Source organism: Symphalangus syndactylus, chromosome 1, assembly GCF_028878055.3.
Source record: "Symphalangus syndactylus isolate Jambi chromosome 1, NHGRI_mSymSyn1-v2.1_pri, whole genome shotgun sequence".
Taxonomy (NCBI): domain Eukaryota; kingdom Metazoa; phylum Chordata; class Mammalia; order Primates; family Hylobatidae; genus Symphalangus; species Symphalangus syndactylus.
The window spans coordinates 108,600,425-108,624,000 of NC_072423.2; the positions used below are offsets into that span (position 1 = coordinate 108,600,425).

Sequence of the window (23,576 nt, forward strand, 5' to 3'; positions counted from 1 at the left end):
ATGAGGACACTGAAGCAGGCTTCAAGAGCTTGCCCTCAGCCCCGGGGAGCCCAGTCTCTGGGAAAATGGGGCTTTTAAGTGGAACTGAGGTGGCCAGTCCCTGGGCTCCACATCAGTGTGGAGGAGGCAGTGTGTATGGCTGGAAAGGGAGGTACTCGAACGTCTCCCCTCTTAGCCCAGCCCTAGGTTCAAGTACAGTTCTGCCACATCTGGAAAACAGGCACAATAATAACCAGTCTACAGGGCCATGAGGATTCATGAGATGATGTAAATAACCCCCGCCTGAGACCCGGTGGCTATCAACGTGACCGCTCCCTGTGTGGCCATAATTCATTGCGGGAACAGCAGCCACCCAGTGGTCCCTCCCTGTGCAGTCTCTGGGGAGGGCCTGCGGCCACCTGCTTATATTCCTCCTCTTCATCCTCATTGTCGTTGGTGCCACTGATGCCCGCGTCCTCCAGCCTGTAATCGAACACCAGCCCTTCTTCTGGGAAGAGCAGAGTCAGCTGCCGGGAACCAGGAGGAGAAGCAGGCTGTGAGGCCTGGTAGGACTGAGGCTCCTGGTCCCTGGGGGCCGCCGGCTCTCACCTGTTCGTTCTCCATCTTGAGCCTTAGCCAGTGGCTGAAGCTGGTCCGGCCACTGCTGTCCCCAGTGGCACCCACACTCCAGATCAGGGAGAAGATGAACCAGGGCTCGATCAACTCTACGATGCGACTCAGCTTTTCAGAGGGTATTTTCTTGAGGCCCTGGGGATGAAAGGAACAGTATCAGGCTGAGACAGGAACAGTATCAAGTGGCCTGAGGAAGTGGGGCAGGGGCATGTCTTGACCTCTGCTACACAGCTTTGTTTCTCTACAGCCAATTGGACAGGTAGTCTCATGACCCATGTTGCACCAATCCGATTCTCTCTTTCAGGCCCCAGAGAGCAAGGAGAGCAGTGTGGGGAGAGGGACCAGGTGCATCTAGCCCCACTCTCAGGGCTGTACCTCTCTAGGCAGAAAGGGCTTGAAGAAGCAGTCCAGCAGCTTGAGGAGGCTCATGGTCAGGTTGCAGTTGGTTGAGGCTATCACCTCCTTCACTGAAGACCGAACAAAGGCGATGGATTCCTGCAGGGAGTAGGCACCCGGTTCTCATGGCTGGCAGCCACAATGCCCTGCTGCCCTGCCGGGGTCAGACATACCCGTGGCCTCACTCACCTCCAGGAAGCTGACAAAGAGGGCCTTGAAATGCTCCTCGTAGGGCTTCAGCAAGGGGGGCAACTTCCTCAGCCAGCACTCGATGAAAGGCATGAGCCCCAGGATGCTGGGCTCCAGGTACACCATGCCACAGCGGGAGACCGTAGCTGGTGAAGCCACCGCCAGGTCTTGCACCTCAAACATCATGGTCATTGCCTGGTGCCAAGATGAACCACAGAGTGGGCTGGCTGCCAGTCCCCAGGCCTAGAGAAAGGGCTGCAGGGCTGCAGGGAGGGGCTGCACATCCTGTAAGTGGGCAGTGTGGGCAGGCTGTGGGGCGGGGGCAGTGCTGGGTGGGATGCAGAAACCGCTGGGTCCTTAGCTGATAATGTGGCTCTCTCTGGAACCCTGAGGAGGACCCCAAGTCAGAGGATTCCTGAAGTTCACTGGCCAGACTGGGGTCAGGGCATTTTGGGGTCCCTGGAGGCCTGGGGACATCTGATGGGAACTGTGTATTTTGCTCCAGAGCCCCTCACCCCTGGGCACATAGACACAGGTCCACATTGACTGCCAGGTATTTGCTTTTAGAAGGATTCAAGAGCTGGACTCAGTGTAGATCCGTGAGCTGCGCTTGTGCCCAGGCCATATCCCTCTTTCTCTGACAGCTGCTCCTCACACACCAGACAGATCCCCGTGGTGTCTATGCCATCCATCTCCCAGACCCCGGGCACACTGCCAGGGCCAGGTGCACACCTGACCCCACCTGACCTGACTGGGGCAACATGGCTGAAAGTGGGCCTGGGAGGCAAGAGGCAGCATCAGCCGGGGAGCAGTGGGACAGGCATCCTGGTAGGCTCAGAGCACAAAAGAAAGAGGGTCTGTGTAAAGGGTGCTCTAAGCAACTGTGCAGGACACCCTGAGGTGTGGGAGCTCAGGCCAGGGAGGGGCACTAGGAGCTGAGCCTAAGCTCCTGCTAGCAGGAGGGCTCTTGCTGAGTCACGGTGACAGCCTGAGACGGACCCATGGCCCTGAGAGAAAGGGGTGAGGGGGCAGAGTTTGGCCAGCATGATGCAGCCTCCAGGCCCACCCAGCCTTGGAGGAGAGTGGGCAGGTGGACAGGTGGGTGCACCTCCGTGAGCTTGATGATCTCCCCAGAGCTGAGGCACAGCTTCTTGTTGTCATCCAGCACCGTGTTCATGTTCTCAATCCAGATGGCATCCACCGGCCCATCGAACACGTACCACTTCTTGTTGGTGTCGGAGGTGATGGCCCCCGCCCGGATGAGCGAGGAGAAAATCCCGTCTGTCCTGCAGCGCCAGGGAGGAGAGGGCTGGAGACATCAGGGAGGCAGTGCTTCGAGCACAGCTGGCTCCCAGGGAAGCCTGGCCGCCGGGTGGGCAGGCTCTACTTTACGTTTTCATTCAATCTCTTTGTTCTTTTAAAAATTATAATAGGAAAAGTGGGACTTTTTGGTGTCACATGGTGTAATGAAAACATGTGCTTATGTCCCTGCCCTGCTGAAACCCCATTAAAGGTGAAATCCCAACAGGAAAAAGGGAGCAGGGGAGGAGGCAATAGCAGAGATGGAGGCAGTGCATCTCTGGAAGATGATGCACAAGGACGGAGGAGGGTAAATGACAGGGCAGAGAAAGCAGCGTGGTGAGAAGTGGCCAGGTCCTGCCTCAGAACCCAGGGGGCTCAGACCTCAGAGGCAGCACGCGCCAGGGAAGGGGCTAGTAGGGCTGACAAAGATGCTGTGCTTGGTCCAGCCTTAGGCTCCGGAACCTTCTCCTAAGTGCCCACATATGCATGTCCTTGTAAAATCCAGTTTCAGTAAAGAACCCTGCTAAGTCAGTTTAGCCAGAACCCTTGATATCTGGTCACTCTTGAGGCTCCTTCCCTGCACCACCAGAAGGCGACGTCTGGTTACCCTGAGGCCTGTCTTCAGTTGGAATCCTGTTAGGTTGGTTCAACCAGAATCCCTCTCACTACTGATGTTTCCTCTGGATTTTCCACCCACTGATGCTCACCCTGCCCCTTGGCTATAGATTCCCACTGGCCCATGCTGTATTCAGAGCCCAGTCTCTCCCCTTAACTATAAGGCCCCAGTGCAGTGGTCCCTGTGCCTGCCATGCTGCTGAATACGTTCTTCCTCAGCATGCTTTAAAAAGTATCATTGAGGGCTGGGTGCAGTGGCTCATGCCTGTAATCCCAGCACTTTGGGAGGCCAAGGCGGGCAGATCAGCTGAGGTAAGGAGTTCGAGGCCAGCCTGACCAACATGGTGAAATCTTGTCTCTACTAAAAATACAAAATTAGCTGGGTATGGTGGCATATGCCTGTAATCCCAGCTACTTGGGAGGCTGAGGCAGGAGAATCGCTTGAACCAGGAGGCGGAGGTTGCGGTGAGCCGAGATGGCGCCATTGCACTCCAGCCTGGGCAACAAGAGCGAAACTACGTCTCAAAAAAAAAAAAAAGTATCATTGAATAATTTTTTTTCTTTAATAGGAGACTTTTTTCTGGTCTGACCCCCAGCCCCTCCACCTACCTACATAAGAGACTGGAGTGGATATGGGGGAGAATCTTCACCAGAAATGGGGGAAGCAGTACAGGTTCACGTTGTGGAAGGTGGGTGACTGTCCCTCCCCAGTGACCATCCCCTACAGGGCTCCCAGAACACTGGAGCCAAGCAGACACCCCCAGCAGAGAACTGGAGACTCTTGTCTGGAGAAACAGAATAGCCTTAGAGAAAAGCCCCTGAGGTGCTGATGTCTCAGCAGTCTCCATCCAGCTGCCCTTCTCCCATCTCAGTGCACTTCCCCTAAAATGCACACACCGGCCTGGGAGCAGGGGCCCGGAGAGGGCCCACCAGCTTCTCTCAGATCATGACAATGGCCAGATACTGCAGAGGCACTGAGCGTGTTAAGTCATTCTTGCCTTACCATAAGCATGGTGCCATTATTGTCCCCACTTTGCAGATGAGGGAACCATGGCCTGGGGGGTGAGGAGGGTCACTCAGCGAGGAAGTAGAATGGAGAATAGAATCCCAAGCGTTGGGTTGCAGAGCCCGGCCTTCCACTGGGCTAATGGAGGGAAGGGTGACCGCGGCCCACAGCCTCCAGAGGTCTGGGAGCAGGGCGTCACTGGCAAGGCTGGGGGGTCACTCACCACTCATGGGTGAGGAGGTCAAACTCCCCGTACAGCTGGCCCATCGTGATGGACTTGGGGTTGAGCACGTAGTAGTTGATAGCCTCGTACATGCCACCACTGATGGATGGCTGCCCTTTCAATGACGTCATGGCAGCTGCCAGGACTCTGTAACACTGGGAGACAGACCGCCTGAGAGTGAGGCTCCCAGAGAGCAGGGCTGGAGTGGGCTGGGGGCCACGGGGAGGGGGAAGGGTATTCTATGCCAAGGGGCACAAATGGAGGCCAACCCCTGTTGAAGCTGCACCCCCCTGCAGGCCCACTATCCAGACACTGGCTGCCAAGCTTGGCTCTGCTTACAGTACTCTTGCCGGAGCCTGTGGGCCCGATGAGCATGAGACCGTGTCGCACCACCGTGGTCTCGTAGAGCTGGATGCACTTGGTCAGGAAGCCTGGGGGACATGGCATGGGGCCCAAGGGTCAGAGCATGGGCTTGGGTCCTGGCCACACCACTAGCTTGTGTGACCTTGGGTGAGTCACTGCACTCCCTGAGCCTCAATTTCCTCATCTATAAAATGAGGATGGTGGTAGCACCATACATCATAGGCAGGGGCAGGTGAAGCCCTAAGCACAGAACTTGGCACAGAGTAGAAACTCTGTAAATGCCAGCCATTCTTTCCACTGTGACTACAATTCCTTCACAGCCATTGGTCAGGTGGTCAGCCATCACCAGCTTGCTCAGTGTCAGGTGCCATAGGCCCCAACTTCAGCCCCAGCCTGCTGAGAGCACCACCCCAATTAAGTGCTGACTCCTATGAGCAAACTCCTAGAGACAAGATCCTAGGGTCAGTCAGGAGCTATAGAGACAGCTGCCAGCAGGCAGAGGCCAGGCCCATGGGGGTAGGGAATAAATGCCTCACTTTGGCCCAAGAAGGGTGGTGGTGGCTATGGCCCTGCAGGTCCAGGGGTTCCTGACAAAGGGATAGGGCCCAATCAACCAGGGATGGCAAAGGTGACCTAAGGCTGTGAGGGAGAGAAGAGTTTGAGGCTTCATTCAACAAGCCTGCTGGGGTCGGGTGTTGGAGGTGACCAGAGGAGGAAGCATTCAAGCTGCACTTGGAATTGAAGCGCAATGGAGGGCACCTGGGAGAGGCCTTGCAGGGCTGAGCAGGAACTGCCTGGGGTCCCGAGAAGGGCCCTGTGTGGCCAGGGTGACTGGCCATGGCTTCCCGGAGGAGCTCCTCCCGCAGCCCCACCAAAGGACCTGCTGGAAGGGGTGGCCGGCTGCGGATGAACTGAGACCCTCATCCTACTATGAGGGGCGAGAGTTCAGGATGAGAGGGAGTCTATTTGAGGGCAGTGTCCCCCCAGCCCTCCCACACACATGGTGGCCTTTGCAACAAGTCAGTGAAGGAAGGGCCCAAATGTTCTTTCTTTAGCGCAGTGACACCAGGGGTGTCACTCAACAAGGAATGTGGGCAAGTCCCGCTAGTGGGGTGGAGACAAGAGGCCTTTGGAAGAGTGAATGGTGGCTGTGGTGAGGTGGGCTGGGGTGCAAGGAATATGGCCTTGAAACTCCAGTTACATCCCAGCGAGGGCCAGGCCCTGATGAAGCAAGGCCCAAGAGGAGCCCAGGGCTCTCAGCCCACACGGGAAGGAGGGCCTGGGAAGGGGACAACACCTGCCTCCCCACTACCAGGCGGGTTTTAGTGGAGACCGGGCCGGGACATCTGCCCTGCCTCTGGATTGCTCGGCTGAGAGCCTGGGCCTGCAGCACACTTGGCCAGGTGTGAAGGCCCCTGGGGCTGGATTGTCCTGTCTCTGTCCCCCTGACCTGGACTCCAAGGTGGCCAGGGCCAGCCCCTCCACGAACTCTCAGGGCTCGAGGCTCACCCTCCACATCCTTGAGGTTGCTGTTCCTGCAGGCCTCGCGGATGGCCTCGTCCAGGATGCCGTAGTCCGTGTCCTCCTCCTCGATGGTGGGAAACAGGTCGGACACGATCCCAGAGAAGAGCTTGAGGTCCTCCTGCAGGAACTTGGGCACATTCACGTCACGGATGGCCCGGAGGCAGATCAGCTCCTGCAGCAGGTGCCAGCTGAGCCTTCAGGGCAGTGGGCCAGCTGCCGTCCAGCTGCCCAGGAGCCCTCCCAGAGTTCCACTCCTGGAGCCCTGCTGGGTGGAGCTCACCTCATTCATGCTGGGGTTTTCTCGCTTGAGGTTCCCAGCAGCCGAGATCACAGTCTTCACGGCTCTCATCCCGAAGTCATAGTGATCCTGTCGCCATACAGAAGGAGGCATGGGTGAGCACTGTCCCTCTCCGAGGCTTCTGCCTGGAACACTCTGCCTCCCACCTGGCAGCTGGCCAAGTCTCATCACCAGCTCACAGCACTTCCCTTGCAGACCTGCTGGGACCACCTACATGCCCAGCCTGGGCAGGCGCACCTTCTTTGGGCTCCCCTGGCACCCTGTACTTTATTGTCCCGATAGCCCCCTCCTTTATCCGATACCCATCCTGCATCCTTTGGTCACGGTCCCAGCACATGGCCAGGGGCAGGAGGGCCCTCTAGCTGTGCTGGAAAAGTGAATGAAGGAGTTTCCCATCTGTGCAACAATCAGCTTGGCCTTGATGGCCCTTGAGCTTCCTTCTAACATTCTCCCATAACATCTCTCCAGACCCGTCTTTCTGGCCACACCACCGAGCTTTTTCCCCCAGCCTGTTTCTCTTCATTACACAGTAAGTGTGTTGGAAATAGTTAAATTAATCATTCTGCCCCATGGTGCCCAACCAAGAGGACTCCATCTAGACCCAACCCATAGACTAGCATATGTTCCAGAAATCTTGGACTTGGAGCTACATGAAGAGGCTGAGCTTGACTTTGGGTCATTTCTACTTGGGAAGAGTTGAGTGCATTTCCAAAACCATGTGGGATAGTTGCTCTGATTGGGGGTGGGGAGCATTTTGGAAAGAAGGGTGTGTGGGAGTGCCAGCACCCAGGAGTGCACTGTGATGAACTGCCACTGCTTTTCCTGGTAACAGGCTGTATCTATTCTAGCTCATAGATTTTGGTGGACTGCATCTGGCCAAAGGTAGTACTGATTACCCCTGGCCACAGTGATTGGTGTTCATGGATGAGCAGGTGACCCAGAGAAGGCCCATTAGGGTGACACCAGGGATTTTTTTCTGAAATCATGATGGAAGACAAACTAAGTTGATAGCATGTTAGCCCACAGGTGGGACTCGTCTCTGCTGCTGCAAAGTGGGGGCCTGTTTGGGAACCAAGCTGAACAGGAAAGCTCATCCACCAGCACTGGTGCTTGGGCCGCCCCATCTGTCCTTGGAATCTGGGCTCAGCAAGCTGAGTGGTAGGATGGTGGTGCTGGGAGGCTCGGAGGGCCTGGCTGTCCTGCTCTGGTCCCCACAAGGCCCAGGTGCACTTGCTCCCCAGCCTGGGGTTCTGAAACTCTTGGTGCCCTAATGATTAAGGCCCTTGCACCTGAACTAGCCACATGGGCGTCTGTTCCTGGCTCCTGCTCCAGCGCTGCTGTGTACTGCATGAGCCTGGCTAGACCTTTAGCTACCTACGACCTCAGTGTCCTCAGCTGACAAATGGGCATGTAATTCCTATCTCCAAGGGTTGCTGGGAGAAGCCCACAAGGTAATGCCTATAAAGCACCAGACATAGAGCCCGGCCCTCAGCAGGTGCCCTGGAGGCTGGGAGCAGGCAGAAGTTCTCAGACCCTGGAACCCCATCAGGGCAGGACAGCACCTGGGAGCTGAGCTGCTCAGAAGACAGCTTGAAGGTGGTTGTGATCTTCTTAGCCAGCACACTGGCCTCATTAAAGCCAAAGGAATAGAGGGAGATCTCAGCGATCATGGCGTAATCTGGAACCATCATGGCCACGGGTCGGAAGAGCGCCTGGGACACACAGTGCACATGTGAATAGCAGACAGGGCTCACCCCCAGAGCACCCCCAGCTTCATCTGGCCCTCCTCCCTAATGCACTGGGACTCCCTGCTGCACCAAGCCTGCCACAGCTGAGGCTTTCACTCCCCTGAGGCTGGTAGCTCTGCCAATGGAGTGGATCCTTTGTGTTGATCCAAACCTGCCCCCACATGACTCTCAGGAGATGCCACTCTTGGCTCCTGTTTTCCTGTTTCTCCTGAAGGCCCAGGGTGAACAGGTCTCATAAGATTCCCCCTCCACACCACATCCATAGGCAGCCTGACTTCTCCCATGCCCTGAGGACAAGTCTGAGGCCCTGAGGCCTCCCCGCCATGGCTAGGGGGCTGCCAAAGGGAATCACAGTCCCTGGAGTCCAAACAACTGTGTCCTTGCATAAGTGACTTAGCATCTCTGAACTCAGGCTAGAGCTCTGGTGCTTCCTGGGCCACTCTGGGCCTGCACTTGCCTTCAGATTGTCAGGCAGCTCCGTGCGGCCAGCGTAGCCTGGGTTCATGGTGATAAACACTGCGCAGGATGGCACCAGTGGGATCTCCACACCCTCAAACATGAAGCGTTCCACCTGCAGTGGGGAGAGGCTGACTTGCCTGGGACTAGGGTGCCCAACCTTGTCCCCTCCTCTGAGTGGGCCCCTTGTCCCCTGTTGATGCCCCTGTCCTGGCTGTAGCTGGTAGGCTAGGCCTGGACCCCTGATCATGGGTTGTACCCTCTCTCAGGATCTGGCCTGAAACCTCAGACCCCAGTGGCTACCCATGGCCTCCCAGCTCCTGGCTTCAGGCCCTTGGAGGTCTCCACATCTCCTGCTTCCCACTCGCTCCACCCCCAATTCCCCAGCCCCAGGCAAGCTCAGCCTGACTAGGGGAAGTGGGGGAGGGGGTAACTGCCAGCCTCTCAGCTCCTGTCCCCAGAACAAGGTCCCTGGCCGCCCTGCACTTGGCTAGAGAGAGGAACAATGCCTAGGGCTTTCCATAAAGGTCAGGATATAATGAGGAGGGGACCGCTTCATCCCCTGCAGCTTGGCCTGGGAGCTGCCCACAGACTGGGGTGAGGGTGTGCCCCCTGGGACAAGAGAGGCTGGACCCAGGGTGGACCCTAGCGCCTGGCTTCTCAGCCTGCAATGGGGAGCAGTATGGTGGCGTGAGCGTGGCAGATCTGAAGGAGTAAGGTGGGGCCCCCAGGCTCACCCGCTGCTGCTGCGCCTTCTGGATGGTGGTGATCTGCTGCGCCACCACTGACAGCACCTCGATGTCGATGCGATTGAACTCGTCGAAGCAGGCCCAGGCCCCAGCACTGAGTGAGGCCGGAACATTGGATGGGGCACATGTGTTCAGAGCCCAACCTGGGCACCTCCCGCTGAGGGCCCCCTCCAACTCCACTTGGGAGGAAGCCCTCAGGGGCAATCTCCATCAGCTCAGTCTTCAACCCACCAACACTCCCCACCCCAGTGCCCCCGGGACCAAGCCCTGATGCCTATCACCCCTTCTGTCCCCTCCACCATCCTTCAAGGCCCCTCTCAGGCAGTGCCCTCACTTAGCCCTCCCCAAGGAGAGCTAGGCCGTGCTATCCCATCCTGTGCCATGCTCACGCCCAGCCTCACCTGGCCAGGCCCTTGAAGAACTTGCCCATGGCCATGAAGTCGAGCTGGTCAGAGCAGTTGAACACAACAGTCTGTACGGCCAAGGCCTTGCCCAGGTCTTTGGTGGTCTCAGTTTTGCCTGTGCCTGCTGGGCCAGCTGGGGCACCCCCAAACTTGAGGTGCAGAGCTCCGGTCAGTGTCAGGTAGCACCTGCAGGAGAGAGAGGAGGTGGGCTCGGGCCGCACATGGCCTGGACACTCCCCCTTTCCTTGGAATTTCCTGTGGACTGGGGCCTCTTGCCCCGTCCCCTTTTGGGGGGCCGGGGTGTGCCCAGCCCTGGCTCCGGGGTCAGGACTGGAGCCTGTGGATACCTGCCTAGCGCTTTCCCTGTCCCATTTCACCGCCCTGCCCAGCTTGGCCCAGGGACCCCTGGGGATGGCCGACATGTGGCCACACTTCACTTCCCTCACTCAAAACACAGCTTGAAAATCCAGCTGGTGCTAGACACAGGCGGCAAGATGACATGACTGACTGAGCTAGGAGAGAACTATTAGAGAAGAGCTCACCCGTAATGTCTCTCAGCTCAGTTTCTCTGGCATATTAAAGGAAGAATTGATGGATAAAAACAGGAAAGCGCATACCCATTAGATGCTCACTGAGTGCCACATCTGTGCTGAGAGCTCTACATGTATCAGCTCATGAAATTCTCATTACCACCATGAGGAGGCCTCAGAGGAAACTCAGGCACAGAGGGGTCAAGTCACCTGCCCGAAGTCACTCTGCCTGTGACGGGCAGAACTGAGGTCTGAGCCCAAAGCCCTTGGTCCTAATCCTGCACTGCTCTGATGGACTAGATCACCCCAGAGTGGCCATGGTCCCTGGATTCCTGGGCCAGAAAGAACTGGACGGAGGGTCTTAGTGTAGGAAGGAGCAAGAAGGGAACCCTCACCTGTCGGTGAGGGGCGTGATCACCAGCCTCCCACTGTTGCCCAGGTACTCGTAGCCATAGATGAACTCAGCATTCACAGCACGGATATACAGGTCATTATTTGTCCAGTAGTACCTGGCGGTGCAGGGAGATGAGGGCCTGGCCATGGGGCCTTGGGCCACTGGGCAGGGTATATGGTCAAGGAGAGAGGGTTCTTTTTGGGAATGAGGGCATCAAGGCACCCATACCCAGCTTGTCCCAGAACCTCGAGGACAGGGACCAGCTTATTGCTAACTGACTTTCCTCTTTTCCCCTGCCCCTTCCTGGCAGCTGCTCTGGCCCTGGAGGCATCCCCCACGTCCTCACCTCAGCTGTGAGATCCACTCGAAGTCCTTCACGCTGACCACGTTCTCCTGGATTAGCTTGCTCACCACGTCCTTGGCGTGGACCTCAATGACGATTAGCGCTGACAGCACCGCCCGCTGTATGTGGGACAGCTTCCCCCGCACCAGGGCCACCAGATCACTGAGCTGCAGGAATGGGGCGCACTGTCAAACATCAGGGTACCACGAGGAGGCTCACCCTCCCCTTTCACAGAGGGTGGGCTTCCACCACGAACAGTCCCTCTATCCTGGGGGGCTCTGATGGTCTGAGTTGGAAGGGGACCAGGGACCGGGCAGGGGAAGGAAGGAAGTAGAATGAAGGCACACGCCTGGCGTCTGCCTCCCTGCAGCATGTGGTGCTGCCTGAACCCTCAAGGCCGGGAGGGGGAGCCTGGCAAGGCACCGGAGCACAGGGCAAGGGGTGCCTGCGGTACTGTGCAGGAGGGACCAGGCGCGTGGCTCCCTCACTGACCCTTGGGGAGGGGGCATCGCCTCAGGCCTGTCCTTCCTGCAGGTGGCTGGTTGTGAGACACTTCAAGGGTGTCTGACCTCCCCTTTAGACCCAACCCCGGGCCTCTTCCGGGCTCAACATTGGAGAAAGCTTCCGGAGGGACTGGGCCCTCCTTTGCCATGTAAGGGGTGGAGGGGGACAGACAGGGGTCCTCTTGACTCCAACCTGCTGGCAGAGCTGGGGGAACAGTTGGCTTCTGAGGTCGCCGGCCTCCAGAGCATCTGCCACCTCCATGGTCCAGTAGGTCTGGCACCCAGCGATAGTCACCTGGCCAGGCCAGTTCAGAACCCACTGGGTCCTGGGCATCTGGGAAGACAGCATGGGCAGGCTGACCTGGACAGCCACAGCCCCAATCCCATTCTTTCTTCTTCCTCTGAATGCTGTCTGTGCTCTGGCCTTTCAGACTTGGCTCCAGTTGTTGATGCCACCAGTCCCTTCAGAGCAGGGAAGCCCTTATGCTCTGGGCTTCTCAGGGTGGCAGAGATATCTCTGAACTGACTCTGCAGGCTGGGGAGTCACCTAGAGCCCAGCTGCCAGTTATGGTCATAGAGCTGAGAGAAAGACTGCAGGAGAGGGCCCAGCCTGGAGCCTGGCACCCAGTGAGTGCTGGGAACCGAAACAGCCATCCCGATGATCATTAGGAGTGAGTCTCACTTTCTGGAGTGTGTGTGGAAAGGAAAGACTCCAGAGTCCCACCTGAGCCCCCAGGGACCTCATGGCTGCAGCCTGAGGACGAGGCCGGCTGGAGCAGGAGGGGCACTGAGACGGAGCAGAGGAGAGGGGCGCAGGGGTGGAAGGCTGCACGGGCTGCGGGCGGCTTACCGTGGGGTAGGCCCTGATGGCCTTCTCAATGATGTCGTGCACACTGGCCTTCATGCTGCGCTCCACCTCCCGCAGCCAGTCCTCCACGTTGCTGGAGGGGTAGATGGAGAAGGACAACTGCACCTCCTCCCCCTCGGCTGAGTACATGTGCGTGATCGCCAGGTCCTCCTGGAACAGCAGCTGCAAGCAGTGGAGGAGCAGGAGTGGGGTCACCCCTGGTGTGCCCAGATGCCCTGGCCACCACAGCCCCAGCGCTGAGCCTGCCCAGTGCCCTCCACCTCAGGAAGAAAGCCCTGCCTTCCTGTCCCCCCGAAAGTCTATCTTGGCTGGGCCTTCCCAGGCTGGATGGCCTGCCTTCTCCCCAGCAGTGGTCAGGCCCCAGCCCAGGCCCGGCATGAAGCAGGCTTTGGGGAAGGAGGCTGACTGCCTTGCATGTCCCCGGCCTCCTGCATAGATGAGGGAAGACAAGGCGGGTCACAGGCCTCTGGCCTCATGGGTTTTGCAGTGTGCTGGGGACACAGGGAGCACCTGGTGAGTTGGAAATCCAGGGCCCCCAGCCCTGAGCTGGGGATTCTGCAGTTGACCTTCCTCCCACAGGCCCCAGGTGTGTCTCCAAAGACGAGGAATGTCATTTGCCACATTTCCTGCTAAAATGGCTCATCACAAAAGGAGAGATGTTCTCCCTGGGAAGACACCCCATGCTCCCGGCCCTGAGCCCCGGGCCCAGCTGCCCACCCGGGCGATGTTCTCGAAGCACTTGTGCAGGTGTGGCTGCACGGCCGTGGGGTCCTTTGTCTGCGACAAGATCTCTAGTAGTTCGTCATCTGACAGGAAGTAGAATCTGCCAGGGGAACAGGGGTGAGGAAGCGGGTCGTGCAGGCTTCCTGGGCCCCAGCTGCCCCAGCCCTGCTGACATCTCCGCACCCTAGCCTGAGCAGGGCCCTGGATGCCTCAGCCTTATGGGCAGACAGTGGCAGACCAGGCATGGGCCAGGTGGCACTCACCTGGGGAAGGCGCTCCGCTTGGTCTCCAGATACTCGCTGAGGCCCTTCTGCACCAGGTCCAGAATCTTGTTGCAGTCCCGCAGGCTATCCAGCATTCTCAGGTCAGAACACACATTGATCACCTGCAGGGCCCGGGCCATGCACAGAAATGGGCAGTGAGCATGGTCCAGGTAGCAAGGCAGGCTCATCCCAGAGCACCCACACTAGCCGGAGCCCCTCAGCAGGGCCTGGGAAGGAAGATGCAGAAAAATTCTCCCTGAGCCAGTGGCTGCATCCATCAGCCCCACAGAAAAAATTCTATGGTCAAACAAGTTAGAGTTAAACAAAGCTAAAGAGTTTGTTTTGCCGCAGGACTTGTCAGGGCTTCTAAAATGCTAATATGGGCCGGGCGTGGTGGCTCACGTCTGTAATCCCAGCGCTTTGGGAGGCTGAGGCGGGTGGATCACCTGAGGTCAGGAGTTTGAGATCAGCCTGACCAATATGGTGAAACCCCAGCTCTACTAAATACAAAACAAAAAAAAATCAGCCGGGCGTGGTGGCACATGCCTGTAATCCCAGCTACTTGGTAGGCTGAGACAGGGGAATCCTGTCTCAGCCTCTGGGAGGTGAACCAGGGAGGTGAAGGGTGCAGTGAGCCGAGATTGCACCATGGCACTCCAGCCTGGGCAACAAGAGCAAAACTCCGTTTCAAAAAAAAACAAAAACAAACCAACAAAAAATGCTAATATGGGCTGTGGATCTCCAAGAGAAAAACTGTCAGTGACTGCGCCTCTAAGGAGCAACTCTGAGGCTGGGGAGCCCACTCTGGAGGACATGGGTCAAGACCAAATCCTCACGCTTGTCCACCAGCCTTTTCTGTGTAGGGAGGGAAGAGACTAGGAGGCTACCAGCAATGTGACCAGGGCCCTTGGGGATCCCAGCTGCCCCTCCCACCCCCATTGAGCTTGCCTCCCGGTTCTCGTAGGCATTCTTCATGATCTTCTTCCAGATCTGCTCCATGGTCTGGTAGCGCTTGCTCTCCACAGGCAGCTGCCAGTTGATGTCCTCAGAGCTAAAGATAGGCTCCAGGTAGAGCCAAGACCGCTGACAGTTCAGCCACTCCTCCAGAACCTCCTGGGGAGGGAAGGGGCAGGGAGGGGTGTGATACAGACTGTCAGGGTCCAAGCTGGGGTTTGTCCCAATGACTGAGACATTTCACCCCACCAGCATGTTGGGCAGAGCACTGGACACCAAAGCCAATGTCTACAGGGAGATTTCTAGATGGTGCTGTCATCTGTGATACTCCAGGGAACAAAGAGGATACAGGGATGCCTGCCCTCCAGAGAAGTCCCACATCCCCACAGGATGCCCAAGCCTCCAAAGGAGCCGGGGGAGCTGCTCTTCCAAAGGGAGGAACACACCCACGCCAGCAAAGCCTGCAGTGACAGGAGAGACTCGGTGCCTGGGAGACAAACCAGCCTCCTTCCTGGAAGGACTTCTGGGTCCATGACCCCAGGATTCTCTGAGATGCAATAGGTCTTGAGTGTGAGAGTCCTAAAATACTCTCTGAAACATGAGTCCAAGGGTGAGACATCTTCAAAATGAGCCATTTCCCCCTTCCGCCTTCAAATTCCCCATTCAGGATGTATCTCGTCTTCTCCCCTCAGTGCAAACTCACGCACTCATCCATTTCTTCCTCATGGGATGGGGGTCACAGTCAGCAGTGTCAGGACTGTGCCAGGCCCTGGTGGGCACTAGGGGAAACAGAGGGGAATGTGGCCTGGTCCCTTCCCTCGAGGGGCCCACAGCCCACTAAGGGGCCAGTTCTGCCCCTGAATCATGGGCCCAGCATGTGTAGTGGACTCTGTGAGAGGCACTGACAATGGCCTCGGTCGGAACCCCTTGAAGGAGGGTGAAGGAGGGTGAGGGAGAGTTGGCGAGGCTGCTTGTTTCTGGGCCTTGGAGGAGATGGAAGGCGGGTGTCGAACTCCAGGTCGAGTGGACAGCATGAGCAGAGGGGGACCTGGGACAGTGCTGACCAGCTCAGGCATCTCTGCGTGGTCCAGGCACACAGATGAGCCCTCCGTACCTGCTGCTGGCCTTCGCCGGAGGTCTCTGAACAGCTCTCAGGGAGGCCCGGGGAAGGGGATATCACAGTCACATCTGCAGGCTGGCCCTGGAACTGCCCTCCAGGGCTCTGTGGGCAGCCCTTGCCTCTGGCCTTGAGATCCCAAGACAAGTGCAGTCCCTGGTGGCCCAGTCCCCTCAACCAAGGTAGCTCCAAATGAGATGAGAACAGAAGCTCAGGACAGGGTGGGAAAGGGCACTGAGGTGCTCTGGGGCCTTGTGACATCTGGCCCAGAAAGTATCAGTAGTGGAGGTCCTGGTTGTCCCAAGCTCAGGCAGCCCTGGGGAGGCCAGCTGGCAGTTCTCAGGCCCATCCTCAGCCACATTTTGGGACCCAAATGCTGCCCCTACGCACCCTTATCTGCTTCATCCAGTAGCTGAACCTCATGGATGGAGAGCCCATCCTAGTTGCCCCCCTCTGAATGCAGTAGGGCGGGGCCTGCCAGAGAGCCAGGGGCTGTGTGAATGGGGGCAAGGCACTGCAATGCTTTGAACCCCACCCGGAGACCATCAGTGACACCTGTGGGCTGGGCTCTCTGAAGTGGGGGAGCGATGAGGGAAGGACTGTGGGGAGGGCCGACCTGGGTCAGCTTCAGTTTGTTCTCCCAGGAGTTGATGCGCTGCTCAAAAGGCTTCTTGTAGGGTGAAAATGACATGCTCTGGGTCATGACGATGTGGTCGTCCAGCAGCTGTGAGGCCTCGTCCGGGCTCTTCAGGATGTAGGTGTCTGTCGCCTTGTAGGGCAGTACGTTGAACAGGATGGTCGACCACTCCTTCTCCATCTTGTCCAGTGCCTGGGGTGGGGGACAAGCCAGACTGAGTCCTGGGAGGGGTTTGTCCTGCTGCTATCTGACCAGCCCTGCCCAGGGAAGCAGCAGACAGTACCTGGCCATGACCTCCACATGGCCGCTCTGGCAAATACTCTCGGCTTGTCTGGCAACAAGTCCTGTGTGAGCCCCTCATCTAAATTCAGGGCCAATTCACTCTTTTTTTTTTTTTTTTTTTTTTCTGAGGTGGAGTCTTGCTCTGTCACCCAGGCTGGAGCACAGTGGCACAATCTTGGTTCACTGCAATCTCTGCCTCCCAGATTCAAGCAATTCTCCTGCCTCAGCCTCCCGAGTAGCTGGGATTACAGGCATGTGCCACCACACTCGGCTATTTCTTGTATTTTTAGTAGAGATTGGGTTTCACCATGTTGGCCAGGCTGGTCTCGAACTCCTGACCTCAGGTGATCCACCCGCCTCGGCCTCCCAAAGTGCTGGGATTATAGGCATGAGCCACTGTGTTCAGCCCAGTTCACTGTTACATGTGGGCTGCATGTGGTTGTACGCACATGTTGGGAGGCAGCTAAGGTTAGGAGGAGTGTGGGCACTGGTCTCACCTCCAGCATTTACTGTGTCACCCTGGCCAGTTGCTGAACCTTTCTGAGCCTTAATTGACTTATCTGTTTTTTTGTTTGTTTGTTTTCTTTTGTTTTGTTTTGAGACAGGGTCTCAGTCTGTCTCTCTGGCTGCAGTGCAGTGGCATAATCACTGCTCACTGCAGCCTCAGCCTCCCAAGAAGCTGGGACCACAAGCATGTGCCACCATGCCTGGCTAATATCTTTTTTGTAGAGATGGGGGTCTCCCTATGTTGCCCAGGCTGGTCTCAAACTCCTGGGCTCAAGCGATCCTTCCTTCTCAGCCTCCCAAAGTGCTGGGATTTACAGGCATGTGTCACTGCACCCGGCCTGACTCATCTGTTAAATTGAGGCTAATGCTATTAGCTCCTTCCTGGGGCTCTTGAGAGGAGTAACTGAAGAATAATAGCAATGGTGGACACTGTCAAGAATTTTATGTGCATTATTAACTCACTTAATAGAATGCATCTCAACCCCTGGGCCTCATGACCCCAGGGATGGGGCTTATTACTGTCATCCTCGCAAGTGGCTGTGGTTGCCAGAGCAGGAGTCCAGGCTGTCCGGCAGGGCCTGGCTGGGGTGGCTGGGCCCGCTGGTGGCTGCCCACCTGCTCAATGGCGTACTCCTTGCCAGCCACCTCGGCCACCTTGCTGATGCTCTCGATATGGTCCTGCAGGTTCATCTTGAGGCAACGAGCAAACGTCAGGTTGGCCTTGGGCCTGACGTTGATGTTGATCTGGTTGGACAGTGTCTCCCAGTGCCGGTTCCGCATGCCAGGGTTGCGCAGCCCCTGGATCAGCGGGATGTATGGTTTGAACTCCTCGATGCGGGCCCGGATGTCCAAGGCCACTTCCTGGCAGGCTGCCGGGTAGGACAGAAAGGCATGAGAGGCAGGCAGCAGAGGCAGGGAGGAGGGGATTGGCCGGCTTGGCTCCCTACCTGGCATGTCCTTGAACTGCTTCACGCACTTGTGCATGGTTTTGAAGGCTTCAACCACGTTCTTCTCCAGTTGCTCAGCATCAATGGCGGAGAGGGGGTCATTCATCCAGCTCTCCGACCAGCGCAGCCAGTCAGAGGCTGTGGTCCAAAGGTCCAGGTAAGGTTGGAACTCCTTCACCATCCTGGAGAGTTTGTCATACTGCAGGGACAGGAGGGCAGGGCCGGGGCTGTCTTGGGACGCTTTCCAGTCTCTCTCCATGTTGCCCCTTCTTGGGTCAGGTCCTCTCCCTCTCCCTTGCTCCTGGCTGATGTCCCTGACCCTGCCCCCACACACTTGGGCCTGGCCTCCCTTCTTCTCTTCCCACCTGAGATCTGGGCTCTGAGCTGTTGCACCAGACCTGGGCTGACCCTCAGGCCCCCTGCCTGGTACCAGGGGCCTCCTCAACCTGAGGGCCAGGGTTGGGCTGTCTCCACTGTGCAGCCTGCTGGGTCCTGCCCCCAAATGCCAGAGCCCTGGCTCCTGGCAGCTGCATCTACATGAGCTGCTTCCTCAAGCCTGGGGGACTGGGGGCAGAGTGCCTGCAGGAGGCCTACATTGGTGATGGGCAAGCTGAAGATGCGCTCGCGGTTGTTGTAGAGCATGGCCAGCTGCTGGCAGTCCTTCAGCTGCTTCTTGACACGCCGTACCTCATTGGCGATCTCGTGTGCCCGCGAAATCTCCACGTGGATGGAGAAGCCAGCTACCACCAGCTGCAGGCCAAGGAGCAATGGGTCAGATGCCCCTGCAGCCCCACTTGTGTCCACGCCTTCCCATGCAAACCCAGGGAACTGGAGGTCCCAGAACGTCCACTCCTCCCAGTTCTAAGGAGGTTGTTCTCCTGGAGTGAGCAGGTTCCTCACAGCAAAGCTAGGGGAGACCCAGTGCCCTGACACTGTGCCCACTGCCCAGTAGGCCACCAAGGACACAACAGAAGAGCTGGGGACTTTACTGCTCTGAATCTTTCTGGAGCTTGCTGCCTAGGCATCTCTTTAGCCTTTGAGTTCATTCTTTCAGCCATTTATTCATTCATCCATCTGCTCGCCTATCACATGTTGACTCAGCACCTCCTGAATGCAAGAAGTGAGGCCAGGCCCTGGAGAACTGTGCATGTATGTGGTGGGGGGTGCATCTAGCACCAAGCCTGCAGCCGTGCCCCACCTGCAGCCCTTCCAGCTTCTCTTGGAAGTTGTTCTGATCCATGATCTGGATTTTGCGGAACTTCTCCTCATCCTCCACATGCTGCTGCTGCACCAGCTCTATCTGCCGAAGGATCTTAGAAGGCCAGTTGCTGGCAATCCATCTGGCCGGGATGGGGGTGGAGATTGGGAGAAATATCATGGCTGAAGTGGTGGAGTGGCAAGGCCAGGCAGGGGCATCCCACCAGGCACCCAGGCAGCCAGTGAGAAGGGGTTCAGGGGAAATCCAGGCAGCTGTGGAGGCCACTTGGGGCCGGACAGCTGGAAAGTGCAGGTGAGCTGGGAGGCGCGACTGCCACCATCAGGGAGGCTGCCCTGCCCCCTGGGAGCTGCAGTCTGCATCCAGTGAGATGCAGACCCAAGGTGCCCAGTGTAGTGACAGGGACCAAGGGGAAGTGAGAAGAGTGAGGCCAAGTTCCCCTCTTAAGCCTCAGGGGCCAGAGGGGCCTTTCCTCAGAGAAGGCAAAGCCACAGTCTCTAGCCAGGGCCCTCAGGCCAGCTGCCTTCAGGTCAGACCAACTCCCTTTCCCAGCTGACACAGGGGATCTGTGGGATGTGGGGCTTCCACCTGCAGCCGGCCTGGGGACGCTGGCCCCGGGGGAGTTCCCCCTGAGCACCCAGGTGCCCTGTCTGCCAGTATCTCCCTTTCCTGGGCAGGGCCCTGACGGTCCTGACTCCCCCAACATCTGTGAGGCAGCACTGGGTATGGAGTCTCTGGCGGCCTCAGTAAGGCTTGGTTGGAAAAGGGCACCTAAGGCTGTTTCCCACAAGGCTTTTGACTTGGGTGGGGACAAATGCCCCTCTCCAGGGACTGCCCACCAGGCTGAGCTTTGCCTCTCTCAGTGCTCCCAAGAACCCCAAAGGGCACCAGCCACAAACAGGAAACCCTAGGTCCACAGTAAAATACGTGTGTCAGGCTGGGCGTGGTGGCTCACGCCTATAATCCTAGCTGTTTGGGAGGGCGAGGCGGGTGGATCACCTGAGGTCAGGAGTTCGATACCAGCCTACATGGTGAAACCCCTGAAAATATAAAAATTAGCCGGGCATGGTTGTGGGCACCTGTAATCCCAGCTACTCAGGAGGCTGAGGCAGGGAGAATCACTTGAACCCTGGAGGCGGAGGTTGCAATGAGCTGAGATGGCGCCACTGCACTCCAGCCCGGGTGACAGAGCAAAACTCTATTCCAAAAAACAACAAGCAAAACGTTTGCCAGGCCGTTGACAGGACAGAGACAGGGTTGGGGAGCAGCTGAGGCCAAGAGGCCCAAATGAATTCCTTCTGCCCCACTGGCCACCTGGCCCTGGCTGGTCCCGGCCCATGTGTGGAGCCCTGGCTTCTGGAATGTCAGTGGGGTGTTTCTGGGGAGACTGCACAGACTGTGGCAGCTGGGGCATTTGGGAGCCTCTGCAGCTTAGCAGCTCCCCTCATGCTCCACCCCGCACCTGGCATGGGGGCCAAGCTCCCACTCACTTGTCATTGAAGTCATCTGAGCTGAGGTTGTAGAGGAATTCATCCATGACCTGGTAGTCATCCATGACCTTCACAATCCGCTCCTGCACAGACAGGTGGTAATGAGAACTTCACGTGTGCCAGGGAGGGGGTGGGTAATTGGAACCCGGCTCCCCAGAGAGACGGGTACTAGAGAGGGGCTGCTCTCTTTCAGAGTGGGGAGGCCTGGGCCAGGGGAGGAGGCCCAGGGTGCAAGGGCAGCATCAGGCTCAGGGCTCCAAGAGCCATGGCTGCCACACCTCCAGCTTCCAGCCCCCCTACCCCCAGACAGCAGAGCTCTGAAGCCCCAGGTCACAACCCCCTAAACCCCATCTGTCCTCTGTCCAACTACCTCACCCTCAGCCTCCTGAGTCCGACCTCCCAGCCCCTGCCTGCCCCAGCCCTCAGACTCTTAACACCAGCCCTGTGCCTCCCTGGTCCCAGTGCCCATGTGCCTGCCTCACCTCCAGGCCCACCAGCCTCTCCGGGATGCCCTTCATCCACTCTCGCAGCTCAGCCAGCTCCTCAATGCTGTTGGGCTTCTCATAGATCTTGCGGCTGATGCTGCGGAACTCCTCGCAGATCTGGCAGTGGGAGGAGGCGCTGGTGAGGGCAGCGTGCTGCTCCCTTGCCTTCCCTCGCCTGCTCCTCCTCCTTGGTCTCCAGCATCTCCCTATGGGTAACTGTTCCCTCCACCCCAACGCCCTGGGGCGCTTTCCAAGAGGGGTGCTCCTGGTGGGCTCCCTGGGTTGCTGAGGACTGTCAGCGGGGCAAGGGCGTGACCCGGCACACCTCACCCTTTCAGCCTCCTCCAGCCCTACCAACACACGCAGGGCTTCTGAGGCCTGCACTCGAATCCCCTAGCTCCATGAAACAAGTCCGTCAAGGGTGTCCTTCGTGAGGCTTCCCAGGCCTCTACAAGTCTGGGGAAGGAGGTGGAAACCCCCGTTTCCTGGGACCTCCCATATGGGACAGCTCTCTGCAGACAGGCAGGGATGGGGCAGGGTGATTTCCAGCTCCTTCCCTTGGCTTGGGCGTCCACAGACACCCCAGACCCTGCTTGGGGCCATCTTGCCGTGTATGTGAGGGTCCGTGTGTGCTGCTGTGGTCACTGAGGCGGGGCAGGTGGGCACTTACACTATCCACCTCCTTGTGCAGGTTCTTGGCAAGGATGTCCAGCATGGAAGTGGCCAGGGCCTTGCGTTTCTTGGACAGGCTCTGCTTGACGTTGTCGGTGTTGATGTAGAAAGGCCCAATGATGATGCTGCTGGGCAGCGAGCTGTCCAGGATCTCCTTCTCCCGCAGGTGGGTGAGCACTACCTCCCGCACCTCCTGGGCCAACAGGCCCTGCATCTGGTAGGCTCTGAGGACAGCAAGCACATGGGAGGGGGCAGAGGATGGTGAGCAGGGTGCGCAGGGGATACACATGCACAGACACACGGACACCCTCCGATGCGCATGGGCACACGTACGCACTTGAGAAAGGAGGCAATGTCATTGTTGTTCAGCTCCAGGTACTTTTGGTACTCCTTGGCGTAGGCCTGCAGTGGGATCATGGCCTTGGCCACGGCACTGGCGATGGTGGCCCGTAGCTCCTCCACCAGTGGCTCATGAAGGCCCACCGACTCCAGCAGGGGGTCACCGCTGATGAAGATGTCCTCCATCACCAGCTGCGGAGGGAAGGCATGTGGCAGGGCAGATCTGGATGAGCCAGGGGGTGAATGAGCACAGGGGAGATGGGGAGTCCTCCCGAGGAGCAGGGCAAGCAGGGGCAGGATGTGGCCTGAAGCCTAGTGTGTGGCAGGGTGGCCAAACACAGAAAGCGGGGATGCAGCGGGAGGAGGGGGTTTGCTGTGCTGTCTCTTTACAAGGCCAGAAGCCCCTGTGAGGCCCACCAAGGAGCAGCATCTTCCTCTGCCTGGGCATGACTCTGCCTGGGCCTGACTCAGCCCAGAACCAAGAAAAGGTGCAGAAAAGACAGCCGGGTCATGAGGGCTCTAACTGACCAGCAAAGGCAACAAGAAGGGCTAGGACTACAGGGGCTCTTGGGCCTGGAAGTGGGCTGTGTGCAGCTGGGTGTGTGTGCAGTGGCAGTGACTGGTGGGGACGTTGGACAGAGGGTCTGTATGTGGAAGCTGGCCTGTGTCCACCTCTGGAGATGAAGAGAGAGGCCAAGAGCTGGGTGGGATCCAGAGCGTGGGGTCTACATCAGATCTGGCTGTGGCAGCAGAGGACCAGCAAGCCCAGGGTTCAGATCGCAGTTCCGACACTTAGCAGCTATGCAATCTTAGGCTATTACACTTCTCCAAGCCTCACCTATAAAATCTGACACTAGCAGCTACACAATCTTAGGCTATTACACTTCTCCAAGCCCAACCTACAGAATGCGAGTGTTAACAGGTCACAGTGCAGCTTGTGATGAGGATTAAATGGGATATTTGAGATTTACAGGGCTGAGCATGCTGCCTGCCTGAGAGGAGGCCTGTGATACAGTTGAACTGTGGCAGCACCCCGAGCTCAGGGAGCAATCAGCAGCCAGGGCAGCAGGTGCCTGGGGCCTGCTCAGGCTGCAGCATGTACCTTCTCTAGCTGGGGCACCGCATGGGTGGCCAGGATGCCCTTGTTGAAGAGGTTCAGCAGAGATGCCTCAAACTGCTCCAGTGGGGTGCTATAGTGCACCCCAGAGCTGTCCAGCACCAGGTCCACGATGAACAGGGGATTCTTCCGGGGCCTGCAGGCAATGGCGGGCTGACTGTGGCCAGAGGCCAAGGAGGCCTGTGTGCAGGGGCAGTCCTCTGCCCTTCCTGCCAGCGCTATGACTCTTGAGCCTCTCCATGCACAATACTTGCCTTCTCCTTCCTCCCAGACACCTCCAAGTTACCAGAGAGGAAGACCTGGG

The 23,576-nt window shown here is 57.9% G+C and overlaps 1 protein-coding gene across 1 annotated transcript in view; it reads right to left on the bottom strand.

Moving 5' to 3' along the window:
• The window catches only part of DNAH1 (dynein axonemal heavy chain 1), an 83,780-nt gene that overhangs the window by 30,068 nt on the left and 30,136 nt on the right, over window positions 1-23,576 (bottom strand). Inside the window, exons 12-41 of the mRNA XM_055274669.2 lie at window positions 23,258-23,408; window positions 22,154-22,347; window positions 21,815-22,040; window positions 21,142-21,261; window positions 20,660-20,742; window positions 19,152-19,293; window positions 18,548-18,703; window positions 17,954-18,152; window positions 17,622-17,875; window positions 16,197-16,409; window positions 14,458-14,622; window positions 13,510-13,631; window positions 13,241-13,346; window positions 12,506-12,685; window positions 11,849-11,989; window positions 11,156-11,319; window positions 10,811-10,924; window positions 9,883-10,071; window positions 9,470-9,575; window positions 8,734-8,847; window positions 8,091-8,240; window positions 6,511-6,597; window positions 6,216-6,402; window positions 4,683-4,774; window positions 4,344-4,498; window positions 2,306-2,483; window positions 1,198-1,392; window positions 988-1,107; window positions 589-747; window positions 399-506 (exon numbers count right to left, since the gene is read on the bottom strand). Of these exons, the coding sequence (XP_055130644.2) occupies window positions 399-506; window positions 589-747; window positions 988-1,107; window positions 1,198-1,392; window positions 2,306-2,483; window positions 4,344-4,498; window positions 4,683-4,774; window positions 6,216-6,402; window positions 6,511-6,597; window positions 8,091-8,240; window positions 8,734-8,847; window positions 9,470-9,575; window positions 9,883-10,071; window positions 10,811-10,924; window positions 11,156-11,319; window positions 11,849-11,989; window positions 12,506-12,685; window positions 13,241-13,346; window positions 13,510-13,631; window positions 14,458-14,622; window positions 16,197-16,409; window positions 17,622-17,875; window positions 17,954-18,152; window positions 18,548-18,703; window positions 19,152-19,293; window positions 20,660-20,742; window positions 21,142-21,261; window positions 21,815-22,040; window positions 22,154-22,347; window positions 23,258-23,408 (4,570 nt within the window). The remainder of the gene's footprint in view (window positions 1-398; window positions 507-588; window positions 748-987; window positions 1,108-1,197; window positions 1,393-2,305; window positions 2,484-4,343; window positions 4,499-4,682; window positions 4,775-6,215; window positions 6,403-6,510; window positions 6,598-8,090; window positions 8,241-8,733; window positions 8,848-9,469; window positions 9,576-9,882; window positions 10,072-10,810; window positions 10,925-11,155; window positions 11,320-11,848; window positions 11,990-12,505; window positions 12,686-13,240; window positions 13,347-13,509; window positions 13,632-14,457; window positions 14,623-16,196; window positions 16,410-17,621; window positions 17,876-17,953; window positions 18,153-18,547; window positions 18,704-19,151; window positions 19,294-20,659; window positions 20,743-21,141; window positions 21,262-21,814; window positions 22,041-22,153; window positions 22,348-23,257; window positions 23,409-23,576) is intronic.